The sequence below is a fragment of the Eurypyga helias genome, unplaced genomic scaffold (genome assembly GCF_000690775.1).
Source record: "Eurypyga helias isolate BGI_N326 unplaced genomic scaffold, ASM69077v1 scaffold1952, whole genome shotgun sequence".
NCBI lineage: Eukaryota > Metazoa > Chordata > Aves > Eurypygiformes > Eurypygidae > Eurypyga > Eurypyga helias.
The window spans coordinates 5,251-22,930 of NW_010237611.1; the positions used below are offsets into that span (position 1 = coordinate 5,251).

General features: G+C 39.8%; 1 protein-coding gene across 1 annotated transcript in view; it reads left to right on the top strand.

Annotated features, from left to right (window-relative positions):
• The window catches only part of LOC104506522 (dynamin-3), a gene marked incomplete at both ends in the record, with an annotated part of 36,221 nt that overhangs the window by 4,182 nt on the left and 14,359 nt on the right, over positions 1-17,680 (top strand). The window contains 8 exons of the mRNA XM_010147497.1: positions 1,696-1,838; positions 4,260-4,395; positions 5,722-5,789; positions 7,163-7,301; positions 9,040-9,126; positions 11,101-11,171; positions 14,815-14,863; positions 16,480-16,509. Of these exons, the coding sequence (XP_010145799.1) occupies positions 1,696-1,838; positions 4,260-4,395; positions 5,722-5,789; positions 7,163-7,301; positions 9,040-9,126; positions 11,101-11,171; positions 14,815-14,863; positions 16,480-16,509 (723 nt within the window). The remainder of the gene's footprint in view (positions 1-1,695; positions 1,839-4,259; positions 4,396-5,721; positions 5,790-7,162; positions 7,302-9,039; positions 9,127-11,100; positions 11,172-14,814; positions 14,864-16,479; positions 16,510-17,680) is intronic.

A 17,680-nucleotide genomic window follows, 5' to 3' on the forward strand; every position in this document is an offset into this window, starting at 1 on the left:
ATTTCCCAGTTACCTTTAGGAGAAACCCATAGCTGTCTGTCCTAATGAAGACTTGGAGGAGTATATCTTTCTCTTCAGCATCGTGGGTCTTTTGGGTATTACTCTTTTCATACTGCCATCCCTTAGTTTGAGTAGCACGTGACCCTAATGATGGTGCATCTCAGCAAGTTGGGAGAGGACAAGATCGAGTCATGCCCACCTCTCTAAAATTACTGGTGATGCCTTTTTTTTTTAAACCTAATTTTTCACCTGACCTGTGCTCTTGGCATTCCAACTTGATAATGTTTTTTCCAGTTCATCGTCAAATTGCAGCCTTTGGTCTGGAATAGAGAAAGACCAGGACCACTAAGTTTTGTCCGTTTGGACAGCTGCTGGAAACGGCAGAGAAGTTATTGATTAAGGGGGGAAACGAAGCCGCTGGCCTGCTTAGTTTCTTGCTACAGTGACTTTGCAGCTATAACTTGACAGCCAGGTTATGGCATGCTCTGGACTCATTCCAAAAGAATGCTGATGCCATTCATTTGTGCTTCAGAACCCAAGTCTTCAGCAGAAAAAAAACTTATATCCTGCAATTTTGGCTGTTTTGCCTCTTTTTGTATCTTGAAAGTTTAATCCACTTGTCTTAATTTTGAGACTAAAGCATGAACTGCATATGCCTTTGGACTGTCTTGTCTCTCCTGACATGCATTGCTTTATGTACTATTAACTTCTTTGTGAGCTGTTTCATAAATGTACCTATTTCAGTATGATCTGTTGGTCGTCTTTTGCTACTTTTGCGTCTTTTATTACTCTGTGTAGATTATTACATATGGGAAGGTCTATTTCAGCTTTGTCCTGAAGATACTAGGGACCTCTTAGTGTTTGTGGTTTCAGGTAATATTTCAGTTTCTCTGTATATCCACAAGGTGGTGCTCCAGGGAAACTCCAGCTTTTAATTTTACGCCTGTACAACTTACTTTGAGGTTACATGCTTTGGTATATGACATTCTTAATTTATAGCTTGTCTGACTGGGGTTGGGAAGAGGGTTTGGAGCATAGTGCAAGAAGAAGAACCCTTTTCAGCAAAAAATCAAGTGTTTAAAAAAGGTAAAGTTCTATAATCATTAACATGAGGGAAAAATCTCTTCCCTTAGTGTACTGCTTACAAAGGAGCAGAAGTAAGTGGAGGTGATTTTTCCCAGTGGTGGGAAAATGCCAAGGAGATACTCTGTATGTCCACACTTTACTCCATCTCTGTTCTCAATGGGCTTCGGATGAATCTCTTCCTTGTCCCACATTGCCTTGTGGCTGTAAAGGGAAGGAGTCATCATGCTGAACAAGTATATAGGGAATTAGGAAACACCCTTAGGGAAACAAGCAAAATAGGGGTGGCGGCATCAGTGCTGAGTGATGAGAAGTCATTTCAAATTAGATACATAACGCGTGTAACTTCTTTGTGCGTAACTAAACAAGTGTTTAGTAACAGGGCTCAGTGAGCGAGAGGATGAAGGAATTTCTCAAGCCTCCTTATAATGTGTATGCAAAAGGTATAGTGTGTTGTTCTTTAAGAGTCTCCATTGCTTCAAAGATCAAAAGGTACTACGCTGGTAAACTAGCACAGGTCATGGCTGATATGCTTGGCAGTCAGAAATAAATGGTTGTGCTTTTGCTTTCATCTTTAGTAACAGTATAAAAGGACTTTTATTTGCTTTTTAGCAACTTACCAACCATATTCGGGATACTCTGCCAGCCTTCAGAAGCAAACTCCAGAGCCAGCTGCTTTCTATAGAACATGAAGTAGAGGTGTACAAAAACTTCAGACCAGAAGATCCAACCAGAAAAACGAAAGCCCTGTTGCAGTGAGTGTTCAGTCTTTTGTCTGCTTTTCCACTTTGTATAGGTTTGTTTTGCCTTTTTAAAAAATATTTCTAATGGGTTTAAATGTAAAGATCAGGATATGGTTAAGGATTCGGCATGCAAACTCCAAAGAATTCTGTGCTTGATGTTTCAGAACACTTTAATTACTCTACAATTTCAAGAGAGTTTTCCCTAAATTAATTTTAGTAATCCTAGAAAAGAGAGAAAGCAGAACAGGAAAGGGTACAAAGATAGACAACATAGGTGATCAAAGGTAAGAAACTGCTTCTGATTGCATAGACATATTCTCCAGCCTGCTGAAAGGGTGACCTCAAGCCAGGGAAGGAGATTGTGTTGCATGTCTGTAAGATGAGGAGTCTGGAAGGAGAGTAGGGAATGTTTCTTTTTCAATATAAAAACTTGGCTACCCAAAAGAGCTCAAAGATGGCAAAATCAAAATTAGTTGAGGATGGTAGTCCTTCATGTGATGTGCACCTAAGCTACAGAGCTCTTCACTGCAGGAGATAATGCTTAAAATCAGTGGGTTTTCAGAAAGCAGCTGGGCAAAATCTTGGGATGGGGAAGACATTTAAGGTTAGTAAGTAGAAGGACAAATTCCTGCTCTATGGAATCAATGAACAACGATATATTGAGGCCAGGAGAGTATTCTGGAGAAATAGTGCTGTGTGCTTGCTCTGTTCTCGTAGGCACTTTGTGCTGGTGACTGTCATGATACTGCTTTTGGTCTGTCGCAGTGCAGCCATTCTCACATTCAGGTGGTAGTGCATCGGGGTGGGTGAAGACCCCTTTCTTGCCGTTTGCCTCTCTGAGCACGCATCTGACAACCAGCAGCAAAATAGGTGATAAGATGTGCCACCTGTACTTGTGCTAAAACCAACTGGGCAGATGTTGATCCTTTTGGGCTCAGAAAGTCAGGAACTGAATACTGTTGGTGTTTGTCGGAGGAATTGCAGCAACTTCTGGAGCTACATTATCATAAGTTCTGAACTAGAAAGCTTTTCTGTTGCTGAAGTCATTGTCCAGTTTGGGTCTCATCCATAAAACAAGTCTGACTTGATAACACAGTTGTAAAATGATGGAGCAGAGCTGGCTGTTCACCTGTTGCTGGTAGCTCCTGCTGCTTCTAATACTGCAACATGTTCTGAAGGAAACAGAATTGAATTCTGTTTCAGCCTAAGTCATCCTGCTCGATACTTCTCTGCATGGTTTTTTCCATTTCCTTCATTATGAGTAGGTGCTATAGGAGAAATTAACTTATTTTGTCATAAAAACCCTCCTCACTTTCCCTTTTTTCTTTTGGGGTTTGGAAAGTAACATAACTTTCCTCTGATTATTGAGATTATCCCTTTCCTCTGATTATTGAGAACAAGTTTCATTATTCATAAAAGAAAAAAAATAATCAGCCTCAGCTCAACCCGTAAGATGCTCTTATGTTTCTGCAGTCCTCTTCAGAAATTGCACCTGGGGCCCTACGCTTAAGCTCTTTCTGTAATTCTGTTACCCTGACCATGTCTGAGGCTTATGGACAGTTGATATGCAATGTTGGCATAATCTGTCATTTCAAATTTTATGACCAAATGCTTGTACTTACTAAAAAACAAGAAGAAAATTCAGCTATATAGGGATCTTCCATAACTGGAGGAATTCTCATTTGTGTTCTTCTAAATGCCCCTGGTGCAGAAATCTGAGCACAACCAAGTAAACTGGAGTTTGTGGTACCTCCCCAAAAGGTACCTTTTGCCATAAGATTGGAGATTTTTGCTTGTGGTGGTCTGCCCCGTTGAGCTCTGCAGTTTCTATAACAGCATCTAAATATGGATGTGCTTTTCTGTTCAAATACAGTATTATAACTTAAACATCAGGACTTTTATTAGCTTATCCTGCTAAGAAGTCTGCTATCACTTTTTCTTCTTGAAAACCGTAGTAAATTTAAAAAAAATATGTAATAGATAACGGTAGCATTTACAATTTTGGGATCAGTGATAGAACACGAATGTAGCCTGTTACTCTGTATTTGTAGCTGACTTTAACAGACAGTTTAATAAACAATATTGCTTTAAAAAAGACAACATTTATGAATAAAGAAAACTATATATTGAACTACGTTCTGCGAGAGAGAAGGGCGTAGGGCTGTGGGTGTAGGTAGGGAGTTTATGGATTGGCAGCTTATAGATACTTTTGTCCAACATTTATGAATATACTATATACTGAACTACGTTCTGCGAGAGAGAAGGGCGTAGGGCTGTGGGTGTAGGTAGGGATTTTATGGATTGGCAGCTTATAGATACTTTTGTCAATTCCTAACCATGTTTTAGTAGGCACTGGTGCTCAAGTAAGAGCAGGTAGCTGACATGCTTAAATGGTTGTGGTTGTTTTGTTTTCTTCCCCCCTTTGAAATTTAGGATGGTACAACAGTTTTCAGTGGACTTTGAAAAAAGAATCGAAGGATCGGGGGATCAGGTGGATACACTAGAACTTTCAGGAGGCGCCAAAATCAATCGCATTTTCCATGAACGTTTTCCTTTTGAACTAGTGAAGGTATTTATCCATCCTGCTGGTGTGCTTTGTGTTTTATTTATGTATTCTAATGTTCATTCTGAGAGTAGTAAAGCCAAGATAAGGTCTGATTGGAAGAACATGCTCTTAACTGTGGAAAAAATAACATGAAGTTATAATTGAGACGTTTGGCTTCATTTCTAGCTTTGGATACTGAGGCATGCTAAGCATTCTGAAATGTAGGAATTGGTATATAATGATAGTCTCAGTTCTTACCATTTCTCATGCTTTTTTTTATTGTTTAATCACATAGCATCTTCCTTCTGGTTAGACGGGGCAGGCAAACAACTAGACTTGGTAAATTTAAGTTGTTGTGTTCAAGTAGCTAATACCCATTAAAATCAGAGTTATGGAAAGTAGCCATTTTCTGTGTTTTACTTCCTGTATTCGATGCATTAAACCAAAGGCAGCTTTCAGTCCTACGCTTTCATAGTGGGAGGTGGAGCAGAAGCAAATTTGGTGTTTCGAGATAACATTTCTCCTCTTAATACATCTCTTCCTGCTTATCCATCCTTTGGGTGACACAATAAATGGACATCCAGTGGAGTGTCAACTAATGAAACCTGTTTTCCTATGAATTTGTGTTACTTATTCTTTGACTTCAGCTTCCCCTCACCATTAACTCTACTGTATCTCTAGTCCCCATTCTTTCACACTTTTCCTAAGCTTCCTTTCCACTTATTCGATGTTCAGCTGCCTTGACATCCCTAACTTTCAGTTGGGTAAGAACCAGACAGGGCTGTGGCTGGTTCCAAGGTTTAAATGCGGTAGATCAACCAGCAGTCCAACAGAAGAGATGACAGTTGGGCTTAGGTAATGACCCTTTTGTTTGTGACAGCACTGACTTCTCCTCCAGCTAGCTGGCTTGCAAGAAGCTTAAAGAAAAGCTTTATAACTTCATAACTGAGACCACTCCTCTCTTAAATTTGGTAGAAGATTGGTGGAATGAGAAGGGGAGGATAAACAGACCGTAATCACAGAAGTTGCACCAATTTAGGAAACCAGGCTTAAAAAATGGAAATTGCATCTTCCAAATCCTGCTTTCTAGCTTACTCTGTTAACTCTGCAGAATTGCTCCATCTGCTGGCGTGTCTGTAGTGGAAGCGTGCATAATCTCAACAAGCCTTACTGCTGCCTGTAGTCTTAGTGCTAAAATGTTTTAAAATACGTATACTTTGTTTAGCAAAATTAAAAATGAATATTTTGCCAGCTGAACTTGCCTGTCTTCCAGGTATATTGGGAAAGGTAATATTTTCTGTTTTGTTAAAAACATCTCTAATACGATCTCATATGCTTTTGTTCCTCTAGATGGAATTCAACGAGAAGGAACTGCGGAGAGAAATAAGTTACGCCATCAAGAACATACATGGTATCAGGCAAGTGCTTCCATGTTTTCAAGTCCAGTCACACTATGGAGTGTGGTCTTTTTAACCTTTTTCTTCTGCTCTTTTACACTTCTGGTTTTCAGGTAGCTATTTTGGGCCAAATAATTGGTTTGCCCAAGGAGCTTTAGTATACCTGGAAATGCTGGAAAATTATTTTACAGAGAAAATCAGCGACTCTCTGCTGGTGTCAGAAGTTCTGTGAAGTCTGTATTCCTGAAAAGTCAGAAGTTTTACAGCACAAAACTTGCTGTTGATATGAAAAAACCCTTCCAGCTTGTGTTGCAGCAGGCTCCTTGAAGTATCTTACTCCCCTTTATTGTCAGCTGTTTCTTGAAATGACTGATTTACTAGTGAGTTGGCTGAGGTTTCATTCTGTGGATCCATCTGCGGTATATTATTAGGTTTGGGAAGAAAGAAGTATTTGGGTTTTTTTGGTTTGGAATGGCCTAATTATCTCACTTTGGAATTCTCAGTCTGTTTTGCAGGGACACCGTCAGATGAATACCCATTTTTTGTTCTTCTGACAATAGAACAGATCCTAAAAAGCTTGGGTTCTTTTGTAGATGTTTGGTTTTTTTCCCCTCCTCCTACCCACTTGTAGGTATGTAATACCTTCCAAAAGCATTGCTTACAAGCTTTGATGTTCGTAGTGTTTTGGAAAATGTTCTTGGCGTTACTTGCCAAGTGAAGTAAGGTCTCAGATGTTGACTCTAGTAGCTGTGGTGCAGTATTTGAACTATCCTGGCCTTGATGGAAAAGTCCTGATGAGCAGTTTATGGTAGTGAACTGATTGTTTTGGGCACGTTGCTGTAGTTTGCTTTTGTGTATCATCTGCTACGGTAGACCCTTGCAGGCAGCGTTTGACAGAGACTAAGGCCTGTTTGGGTAGAAGTGGTTCTGTGAGGTATCTTGTTACATAGGTTCATGTACCCTGTAGTGACCAACTGTGGAATTCTCCATATAGAGCTCTGAGTAACAGAACCACATTCCCTGTTGTGAGTGAAAAGTGCAGCTATAGGATTCTTAGGGGTTTGCTACGGAAGTGGCTGCATGGAGCGCTGCAGCTGACACTCATCCCTTCTCTGAGGTTTGATGCAGGGCTGAAGACGCTTTAGTGCATTGTATCAATACTCTTCAGAGTTCTCACAGTCATCTTGAAGTAGCAGGGCATGTTTCTGCTTTTATATTCTTACTCACAGTGACAGAAAGGGACAAATACAGTTCTGTGGAAGTCTGTTTGTGTAGGATCATTCTTACTCATCTATAAGCCTCTGAAAATGAAGATGGGATAATTCAGTAAAAAAAAAAGATCATCTTGCATGATGTTTTTTATGACTGTCTTACGTATTCTTTTATGTCCACAGAACAGGTTTGTTTACTCCAGATATGGCGTTTGAAGCCATTGTTAAAAAACAGATAGTCAAGCTGAAAGGACCTTGCTTGAAAAGTGTGGATCTGGTGATGCAAGAGTTAATCAACACTGTCAAGAAGTGCACTAAAAAGGTAATTTGTAAATAGATCTGGTAATGTAGGTATAATGTAAGGGTATAGTAGATAGTATGAAACCTCCCTTGCATTTTACAATATTGGAAGAGATACCTAGTCACTTGATGTACGGAGTAAGACTCTAAAATAACTACAACTTCTGCAAAACTCTCAAAACAGTGTAATGCTGGAAATGTTCATTTTTTATTCCTGTGTTTAGAAAAAATATATATACATGCCTTGTGATTGGAGTTTTTTGAGTTAAGAGTTGCCCTCTCTTAGTATCAATGAAAACATGGGTTTAAGGTGGAACGTAGGCAGCAATTCCATGGACTTGTAAATCAGCAAAAAAATGGTACTTTAAAGTTTTCTTTTCCAATGCTAATAAGGGGGAGAAATAGTGAAACTATTCTAGTGCAAAGGCCTCAAATGTGTTCAGACACTTCTATCAAGGAGAGAAAAATGCTCTTCCTGTATTGAAACTTCACTGGATAGCACCTTGGTTCTTGGCAGCGCCATGGGTCCACCACTTCTCCTGTGCTTTTTTTCATACACAACTCCAAAACCTCTGCTCTCCAGGAAGTTAGAAGTGGAAAGGTAGGAACAGTTCCCCTCCCTTGTGTCAGTATGCTATGAGTATTTGGGAATAGTTTTCTGAATGTGTGCTTGGGTTAGTGTATCGTCGTAGAAAGAAAGCTCAAACTTCACACCCCTCCAGCTTGTGGTTAGGGAAGCATGTCAGATATATTAATATGGAACTTTTTTCCATCACACTTTGTACCTTCATGGGAAAGATGTCATCTGTAAACACTGCCGCTCGCTTGCCTGGAGCACTGGCAACTAACAGTTGCTGATTTTTGATTCTCTTTTCTCCCATTACTTGGTGATATTCTAGAAGATCCCATTGACTCATATAGGTTTCTTATTGATCTGGCTACTTTTATTGTCTTTTATTGTCTCTTTTATTGTTCATCTGTCTTTCCCACCATCTCGGAGGGCAGGGTACCCTTGGTGGTAGCAAGGGTAGGAGCGGTTCTGGCACATGAGCACATGTATGCCGAAACTGTTGAGAAATATCCCGTCACATCCTTCATGTTTTTCTGAAATAATGCCATTTTTTCCATACCAATGAGCAATTTAACTAGCTATTTCTAAAAAAGTGAAATGGTGAAAATCTTTTTGACAAAGATCATAGAGAAGCTGATTCACTGCAACATTTTGAGCAGAGTTTCCTGGTTTTCTTTTCACATTGGTCTAAGTTTGGAAGATACGTCACTTGAAGTAATGTGCAACTTCTTTTCCCAGTGCTGTTGGTTGAATATACTGCACTGTTTTGCTGTTTACATTTTTAAGAGTTGTTACTGAGATGTAAAGATATTGCCACAAGGTGGAGCCTTCAAAAAACAAGAAATTTGGAAATTACGTAAAGCGCCACTCTGGAATTAGGCACAGTAGAAGAGAGGCATAGAGAAACCTCGCCCCAAGCCTGATAAACTGGTTCACATGTCCACAGTGTCTTTTCCTCAGTGTTCCATGTAGCAAAAGCAGAGAAGCAATCCAAGGGTTTAGGTGTCTCCAGTTTCTCTGGAAAATAACCATTAAGAGGATGTAAAGCTTGCTGTGTAGTGTAGTTAGCTTTTAGCCCAAGCATTTACAATAATTGCTTTCTTCCAAAGAGGAAATCTGGAGGCTTCCCTGTTTGTATTCTATTGAAGTCACCCTGCAGGTGTACATTTCTATGAATTTTGCTTTTCAGTTGGCAACTTACCCAAGGTTGTGTGAGGAAACAGAAAGAATTGTTGCTGGCTACATTCGTGAAAGAGAAGAGAAGACCAAGGATCAGGTGAGAATAAATAGGAGATGTATTTGGGGAAGTGTGTGAAGGAGGACAGTTCTTACATGCAAAGTACAGTAAGACAATGAAAATGTTTTTTCTCCCTAAAAGCTGCACATTTTAGAGGGGGAGAGAAATTGCTCCTCTACCACTGAGCTTTGACAGAGGAGACTCGAGTTCTTACAGAAAATCTTAATCTGACTTTTCAGGATTAGGATTGGTGGTTTAAAATAGCATTGCTTTGTTTCAGTGCCACCTTCTTAGCTGTGCCACAACAGCTGTTTGTGGGAAATCGATTAATGATTAAATAGAAACACACAGGAATACTCAGCCTTTTTTCTACTTTGTTTCCATTTTTTGGTTAACATACCCACCCCATGTTCTAATGGCAGTGAGGCCCACGAGCGATTGTACTGGGACTCCAGCGGGAGTGACAAGCTTTCCTTCCAGTTTCAAAAAAAACCCCACAAAACCCAGAGAAACTTGTTTAGAAAATTCATCTACACATTCCAAATCCAGGAAACTTCAAAGGCTAAATCACATGTGAGAACATCTACTGGAAGTGGAAACAGGAATATTGTCTGGAGGGTGCAGAGTGTGACAAGAGAAATATTAGGGGAAGAAGGGTTAGGCAGAGCTCCGAAGTTGTTCTGGACTCCTGTCTCTCTAGTCCTGCCCCTGTGCGAGCTAGGGAGCTGGTCCTGCTTCTTTTCCTTTATTCTGTGCTGTGAAGGTAGTCTTAATAATTTTTTAAAAACTGTATTTGCTGGGCTTGTGCTTGCAGGGAGTTCTAGTTAGCACAGTCAGTTATTTGAAAATTTGGAAGAAGATCTAAGTTACTTAGAATAATTGAGTCTTTTTTTTAAATTATTATTTCATTCTTCATTGTGTGTGCATACCTGGCAGCTTTCCAGAACAAAGTACGAAATACCAGCTTTCCTTAAATGCCAAGAATTGGTCAAATAGGTTATTGTCACATATTCACATCATTCTTTATGCTGTTAGCAGTTGTTGTTAATAAATCAAAATGCTAGTGAGGGTATTTTCAGAGGTAAGAGCTAGACCCAAATCCTCACTATCTTTTGCTCTGAGTAAAGCACCTAGCATCTTCTGAAATTGTGAAGAATGTGGGAGTGATGCTGTGTTTGAGGAGCTGTAGGTACACTTAGAAGAGATTAAATGCTCCGATTTGGTAGTAATAGGTTTCTTCCTTGCTCCCTGCCAGTAAATGCAAATCCAAAAAGCTGGAGGGAAAGTGCAGTCTCGTGCATTTTCAAGAAGCTGTTCAAGGGTGGAAGTCAGCTTTCTCTAATATCTTAGCAAGTTCTTTGCTGAGTTAGATTATCAGGTTCAAATCAAATTCTTTCTCTGGGCTACCTAAGGACTAGCAAGTGACAAGTACACAAACCATTCATTCTGTTATTTCGTTGGCTTGCCCGTGTCTCAAGCCAGGCATGTGCACCAGAATGACTGTGTGGTACTTGGACTGGATGTTTTCTGGGCCAGGACTAGCTTACCTATCACTTCTTCGTGTAGTACCTCAAGAAAGCTTAGGTACCCTGATTTTAGGTTTAAGGTTTGGGTTCCTTGCTGGCTTGGCTGGAATGCTACGAGTAGAATTTTGCTTAACTTACAAAACATAAAGCTAGAATCTGTTATATATATATTATTAAACTCTCTTTGGCCAGGGATGATTGATCTTAATGTAGTAGACAAGGGCCAAGGTAGTGAAAAATGAGATCTGTCAGGAAGAAATAGGAAGAGGGAATAGCTCTTCTGTAGTCTACTTTATTAAACAAGCACATGAACAGAAGTGGTGAGATGGAGAAAATATTGTTGCTTTTGGCTTGAACGATTATGAAAGCAATATTCACTAATGCAGAACACTCAAAAGGGCTGTTCCTTTCTCCCTTCCTTTTTCTCAGTCTCTCTCCTCCAGCTTACCCATCCTTTTTTTTTTTGCTTTCCTGTCTCCCCTTATAGGTGCTGCTGCTGATTGACATCCAGGTTTCTTACATCAACACCAACCACGAAGACTTCATTGGCTTTGCAAAGTAGGTATATAGCGTCTTTGTTACAAGGACACTGTCATTTTTGGGTTTGTTTTTATTTTTTTATTAAGTTCAAAACACAAGTCCTGAAGTGTGACAGTGAAGATGGAAGCTGCAAACTCCCAAATGTGCAGGAGCATGCTCTTTCTCAATATACAGCGTTGAATCTCTGTCCTGCTTTTAGTGGATTCTGTACCCCAGTTCACGAGCCTGGTTTTGCTGAAGCTTATGTCTTGGTCTGGAATCGCATACATCTCAGGAAGCAGCTTTGGCAAGCCAATGCCCTTGCTGTATCCATTTCAGGACCACAGAAATGCATAGTATTGGTGGCCTTTCCACATTGTTGCTAATACATATTTTGGGAGCTGTGATTCCATGTGAAACAGTTTTGCTCAGAGTAATGGATGTCACTGAATTGTAAGAGTGCCCGCTGTTTGGCTGTAGAGAATAATAGTAGCAGAATGCCCTGCAGGACCTGGTTTGACGTTCTCCTCGCTTAATTGAAAAGGCTGTGAGAATATTCTCCAGAATGTTCTCCCTCAGCTTCCAGCAATTTGTGCCTCAGGGACTTCATACCAGCATTTTGACACTAGTAAAAACATTAAAGATGTCTTCACTCTTTGAAGAATAGATGTTCCTTCAGTCATATTCATGCCGTATTTGCCATAACAGTGTTTGGAATCGCAACATGTTTCATCCATGTGGGACGCTGGCAAGAAATTTTGGCACCACAGCGCGTATTATACTATGGCCCATTCTAGTTAGCATTGTGAAGGAAGGTCTACATCTTCAGCAGTATGCCTTGAAGGTTTAAAACACAGAGTTGCATTAAGCGGAGAGGAGAGAAGGCAAAGCCAGGCACTGTTTGTGTGCTAGGTTTGAGCAACTTTCTCTAGAGTTGTTTGTAGGTCCTAGGTATCGTTATCGGTTCTCTTGACAAATGACAGGATGTTGTAGGAATGGGAGCTGGCCTTCTAGAGGTCAGGATAACAACCTGCCTGCTATTTACTTCTCTTCATCCTTTTCTGACAGGAAAAAGCCTGTTAAAAACACTCCATATATATTCATGGGGTGTGTTGTGACCTTGGGAAGTCACATAGCCCAACCTCCTGCTCAGAGGAGGGTCAGCGCTGAGTTCAGACCAGGTTACTCAGGGCTTTGCCCAATCAGATCTGAAAAACTTCCAAAATTGGAGGTTCTCCAGCCTCTCTATGCAGCCTCTTGCAATGCTTGCCTCGCCTCACTGTGAAAAGACTTTTCCTTGTGTCAAGTTGGAACCTTCCATGTTTTATAGTCTCAGATTCTGGAGTGCCAGGTATATCTGGAGCTATTTCACTATGTCTACCCCCTGGAAAAGTCCTCCTCATGGATGCTGCTGTTGGGGCCTGTAGTTCAGTCCGTGGTCCTCACTGTTGTGTCTTTTCCAAGGAGTTGCAATGTCCAAGTTCAGTTTCTTGGTAAAGCTGCCTCCTCTTTCGCTAGCTGAGATGTGGAAATCCCCAGCTGCTGTGCGTGGGGTATAAGCAGATAACAAATGGCTCTTCGCTTAAGTTCACTGATGAGTTTAAGCAAGTGTTTCTGTAGGTTGAAATGGGTGGGAAGAGAAGTATCTTTGTTGACTTGTGCTTAGCTGGAAGAGAAAACCTGGATAACTAAGAACAATTTAAAATGTTAATATATATTAATAAATGTTGATTATATATATTAATTTATGAGCTAAACAGTAGAAAATACACACCTTGAACTGTAATTGTATTATTATAGCAATTATGTTAGAACTGGAAAACAAAATAATTTTTTGGGTAGCATATAGGCTTCTGCAGTATCTCAACATCCTGGACATTCCCCAGATTCCCTAGTTGTTTCCTTTCTTTTGCTGAGTCTTCTAGGCAGTTTTCTCATGTGACTGCAGTGTTTTATGAGTGGAAGTCCTGTGAAGCTGGCTCGTAAGAATGAGAGCACATTTCAAAGTACCTTGCAGCACGACAGGGCTGAAGGCAGGTACAGTGCGATGTGAATGTGGTTTAAAAATGCCAGTCTTTAGAACAGCTTTGCATAGCTATGAAATTGTGAAATCTTAGAATATTAATGTTTGTTTCATTTAGCAGAACGAGTGGTAAAATGCTGGGATTGGGCTTGTTTCCAGTTGGTGTAACTTGAACATAGCTGCATGCTTCAGTCTACATGAAGAGTAATTTGTATTTGGAGCAGTAGAGGACCGATTGCTGGCCTATTTCTAAAAGGTCTGGGTTTCTTAATTTGATGTTAGACGTCTAATTAGCTTTTTAGGATGATAAAATTAAAAAAAACCCCAATCCCAAACCAAAGGAATGGCCATTAGGTTTCCTAAAGCCATCTCATGTGTGTTTCTCAACCAACAGATTGGAGTTGGTGAGGGATTAGTGCTGTGTTGTCTGTGTGCTCGTTATTTACTCATAATTTATACACCAAAGCTTATGCAACTCGGACGATGCACCAGAGGCAGTCAGTGTTATTTGGTCAAAAGCATCTGGATGGTTGAGAGCTAATCCCAGTCAATAGGTACATGGAATAATCATCCTTGTGGATCTTCTCACAGGACAGCAAGTGGACTGCTGGTTCGCTGGAGTGTGGTCCCAAGGGCAGGATCAGAGTTGGGGCTGGGCTAAGTTTGGTGCTTCGGCAATTCTTTGGCACAGCAGCTGTGCACAGAACAGTCACAGGATTGGCCCACAGGCTGTGATCCAGGCACATCTATCTTTTTTGCTCTTTCAGAGCAGTGTTTGACGCTGATTTAGTGTGTACGCTTTTTTCGTCAGTCAATCAATGCCTGGTGAAATGGTAAAATCTAATCCAAACAAAACTTCCTGTCACCAGTGGCCGCTCTGGTGGCTGAGTAGCCAAAGCCTGCTCTCTGCATGCTTTTCCTCCTCTTCCCAGCAGTATTTTAATTTTGTGGCCTAACACTTACAAACCACCACATAATGCAAATGCTTTTAGAATTAATGGCAACGTGTACGCTCTTGAGACAGGAGTGTGTTTTGTTTCTGGGACTGGGATTACCAGAGTTCAATAATTGAGCAAAATAGTTTAAATATGGTTTAATTTCACATATTCTCTGTTCTTACACGATTCCAGCTTTTTGAACCAGCTTGCGACTGCTTCATCTGTTGGTTATATTTACATCCACAACGTGCATATGAATATTAGAATACCCAAAACAAACTGTCAAGACAAAGCTATTAAGGAGCCTCCAGCATGGGAGGATTATTTTGTACTGTGCTAAATAACAGAAATGGCTTGCTTTTTGTCTCTTGAATATTTGTAGAGGCTAATGTTTCCAAGGTTACCCACACGAGCCATAATTTCTCTGTGCTTTTAGTAACCTTTGCCAATCCGAGTAGGATGCTGTTACAAAGGAGATGATTAGTAGGAGGTGTCTGCTGTGCATGTCCCTTCTGTCCTAAGCAGGCAAATAGAAGCAGGCATTCCTACACTGTAAGAAAAAGGAGTTGAAGTATGCACATGTATGCAGTGATTTTGCCGTGTTTCCTTGTGACTAGCTTCCTGTGCTGGAATCAGAAGTAACTATTACTGCTAAAATCTATTCCTCAGGAACTGGCTTAGTTCGAGCGTCCTCAGTATAACTCTTCTCTGCTTCCCTTAGTGCCCAACAAAGAAGCAGTCAGGTTAACAAAAGTGCAGTGGGAAATCAGGTAGGCACCTAACAGAGAATGGATCATGGCATGTGCAAGTTAATCTAAGCTCTTTGGTTTTCTTGGCTGCGTTTCTTTGTTGTCAGTGTATCATTTACATTTTCTGCTTCAAACATATATAAAATGTGTGACCATCGTCTTGTTTTACTGAATTTTTCAGCGTCACCTGACTTTCATTGCTATCGTGTATTTAATGCTACTGCTTGCACTGCTGGTTAGTGTCTTCCTTCCCGTGCCGCTGAGCGCATTGAATCTTTTCGCGTTGCGCATCAATGTATTTTGTTGTTAACCGCAAACTTGTGAATTTCAGAATCCAAAACGCTGGTGAGTACTTGCTTGTGCGTGCTTTGTCGTAGTCATTTTACTAGTTCTTACGTGTTCCAGCTTAATAGCAGTGAAGGGGCAGTTCAGCAAGCGAAAGCCTTTGCCTCTTCTGGAAACTTCAGTTGACTTCACAGAGGTGTTGACTGCGTACCATAGGGCGTAAACAAAGAACTGCTTGATGGTCTCAGATTAATTGGTGTTTTCACTGAGATTTATTAATGAAATGACTTACTTGTTTCTTTTTATCACTTAAGAACATGGGATTGATTCTGCAAGATGCTGAGTGCTCCTGATCTTTGCTTCTTTCTTCGCTTTTGTGTGGGTCAGGGGTGCTTGGTATTGCGCAGCATCAGTCTTTTTTCTTGCGGGTGAGATGAAAATAATGAAAATGATACAACATTGAGGGTTTCTACTGACTCTGAGGGTTTTGCAAAGTCTTAAACAGAATGAAAATGTTACGGAATTAGTATGTACTTTAAAAAGAAATACAAAATTCTAGTGAAAATAAGACAAAGAAATTTCCTGTAAGTAATTATCAGTCTTGAAGGGCTTCATGATGTTTTCATGTGCAATTTGGTCAAACAGTGCTCAGGAGGTGAAAGGTCGAGATTTTCAAACATGACCGCTGAGTTTAGATCTCTCAGGTGATAAACCTGACACTTCAGAAAGTCTCTTACTCTGCTGTGATAATGGTTTTTTGAAACTGTAGTTGTCTTTTTGGGGGTGGAAGTCCAACCTCTTCCTCCCACCAAGACATCGCTAGTTATTTTTGAGATGTTAGTTAGCATAATCCATTAACTTCTTGGATGTGATGGTTCCGCACAGCCTGACAGGCATGAGTGGCATTTTTCATGAAATACATGGTTTGGAATAAAATGAAAAAATTTGAAAGGTCTAAACACTGAAGTGGCTTCAAAGACTAGTCTCTCCCCTCTGAGGAGAGATTTCCTTCTTATCTAGCTGTGCCGGAACATGTGTCAAACACAACAACCGTCATCGCTTTGGAGTGTCCCATAAAAGGAAAATCGACCAATTATCTGACTCTTCAAAAATACACAAATAAAATTAATGATTTTTTGATTAAGTGAATGTTTTCTCTCTAAAGAAGTAGAGAGAAAGCTTGGCGTTGTAAATTAAATGTCGAAACCTTACTGCTTTTGGTATAAAGGACTTTGCTGAACCTTTTATTTTAAAGACAATAAACAGATGTTTGTAAGTTAATTGTTTGGAGTTGAAAAGAATGATAAAATGTTACTGAAATAAAACTTCATCTTTGCAATTTGCTATTTCAGGGAACCAATCTACCGCCTTCAAGGCAAATTGTACGAGCTAAGTTCTTGTAAGCTTTATTGTTGCTTTTTCATTTAGCTTCTCAGAGGGCAAAGTTTGTCTCTAACTTGGTTTGTTGAATACTTGCTACTAAACTACTTAATGTTAAACTGTCTCGTCTGTAGCACTCCCTCAACGAAGTATAATTGCAGTTCATCACTTAACTGCTACTAACCTGCTGTTACCAGTAGGAACTAGTATGACTTAAAATGTTGTAGAAAACTTCCAACAAAACTAATATTTTTAGAATTTACTGTGTTTCTCAACTAAAATGACTAATTGGTGTTTATTTTATTATATAACTGGAAAGCAGTTTTTATCTGATATAAGTGCCTCGATTCATAGTGAACCTGTTTTTGAAAGGTGGGCAAATAAGTTTCTGGTAACGGAAAGGAAACGTTAGGTCTTGTGTAAATGAACATGCAGTTTATGGGTACAGGTACTGTTCCTGCGATTTTGCTTATGTAAAGGAGTTCTGATAGAAAAAGTGAGTTGTATTAATAAACTTAGAGATGTTTAAAGCCTTTTTAGCATTCTTTTCATAGCACCAGGAGGATCAATATATCATTGACAGTCTTTTCTAACCCTTCCACCTCATGAGTAAATAAATATGTGAATGCCTTTTAATATTACTAATTAGAATTAATTGTCTAAACAGTGGTTAATTTTATAAGAAATTACTCTGGTTCAGTGATGGTTACGTGTTAGAAGTAAATCTCTATCGTCTGCATTCTTTGGTAAGGTCTATGATGAAAACATACACATTTTTCCAGTTTGTTGCTACATCATCAAATTATATTAGTTATTTCAAACAAACTTGAATACAACTTATGTTCAATAAAGAAAGAAGAACTAGGCAGCACTGATTCTAACAGCAGTTGAGTGGAATCCCTTGGGAGATGAAGATCATTGAGTTTTCCCCACATAGTGGGACACTCATTTGCAATCCATTGCTTTTCTTTTTTGTAGCTTGCTTTGAACTGGAATGATGCAGTTAACTATTAACTATTTCTGCGTATCTCGGAAATAAGATGACCACAGCAATATTGCTTTTTTAGAACAAGTGTAATGCCAATTCCTCTTAACATGTTTTTGCTCCTTTTGCCTCTACTACTAATTTATCCTCTCACGCTTAATCTTTGGCCTTTTTTGTTTGTCTTTTCT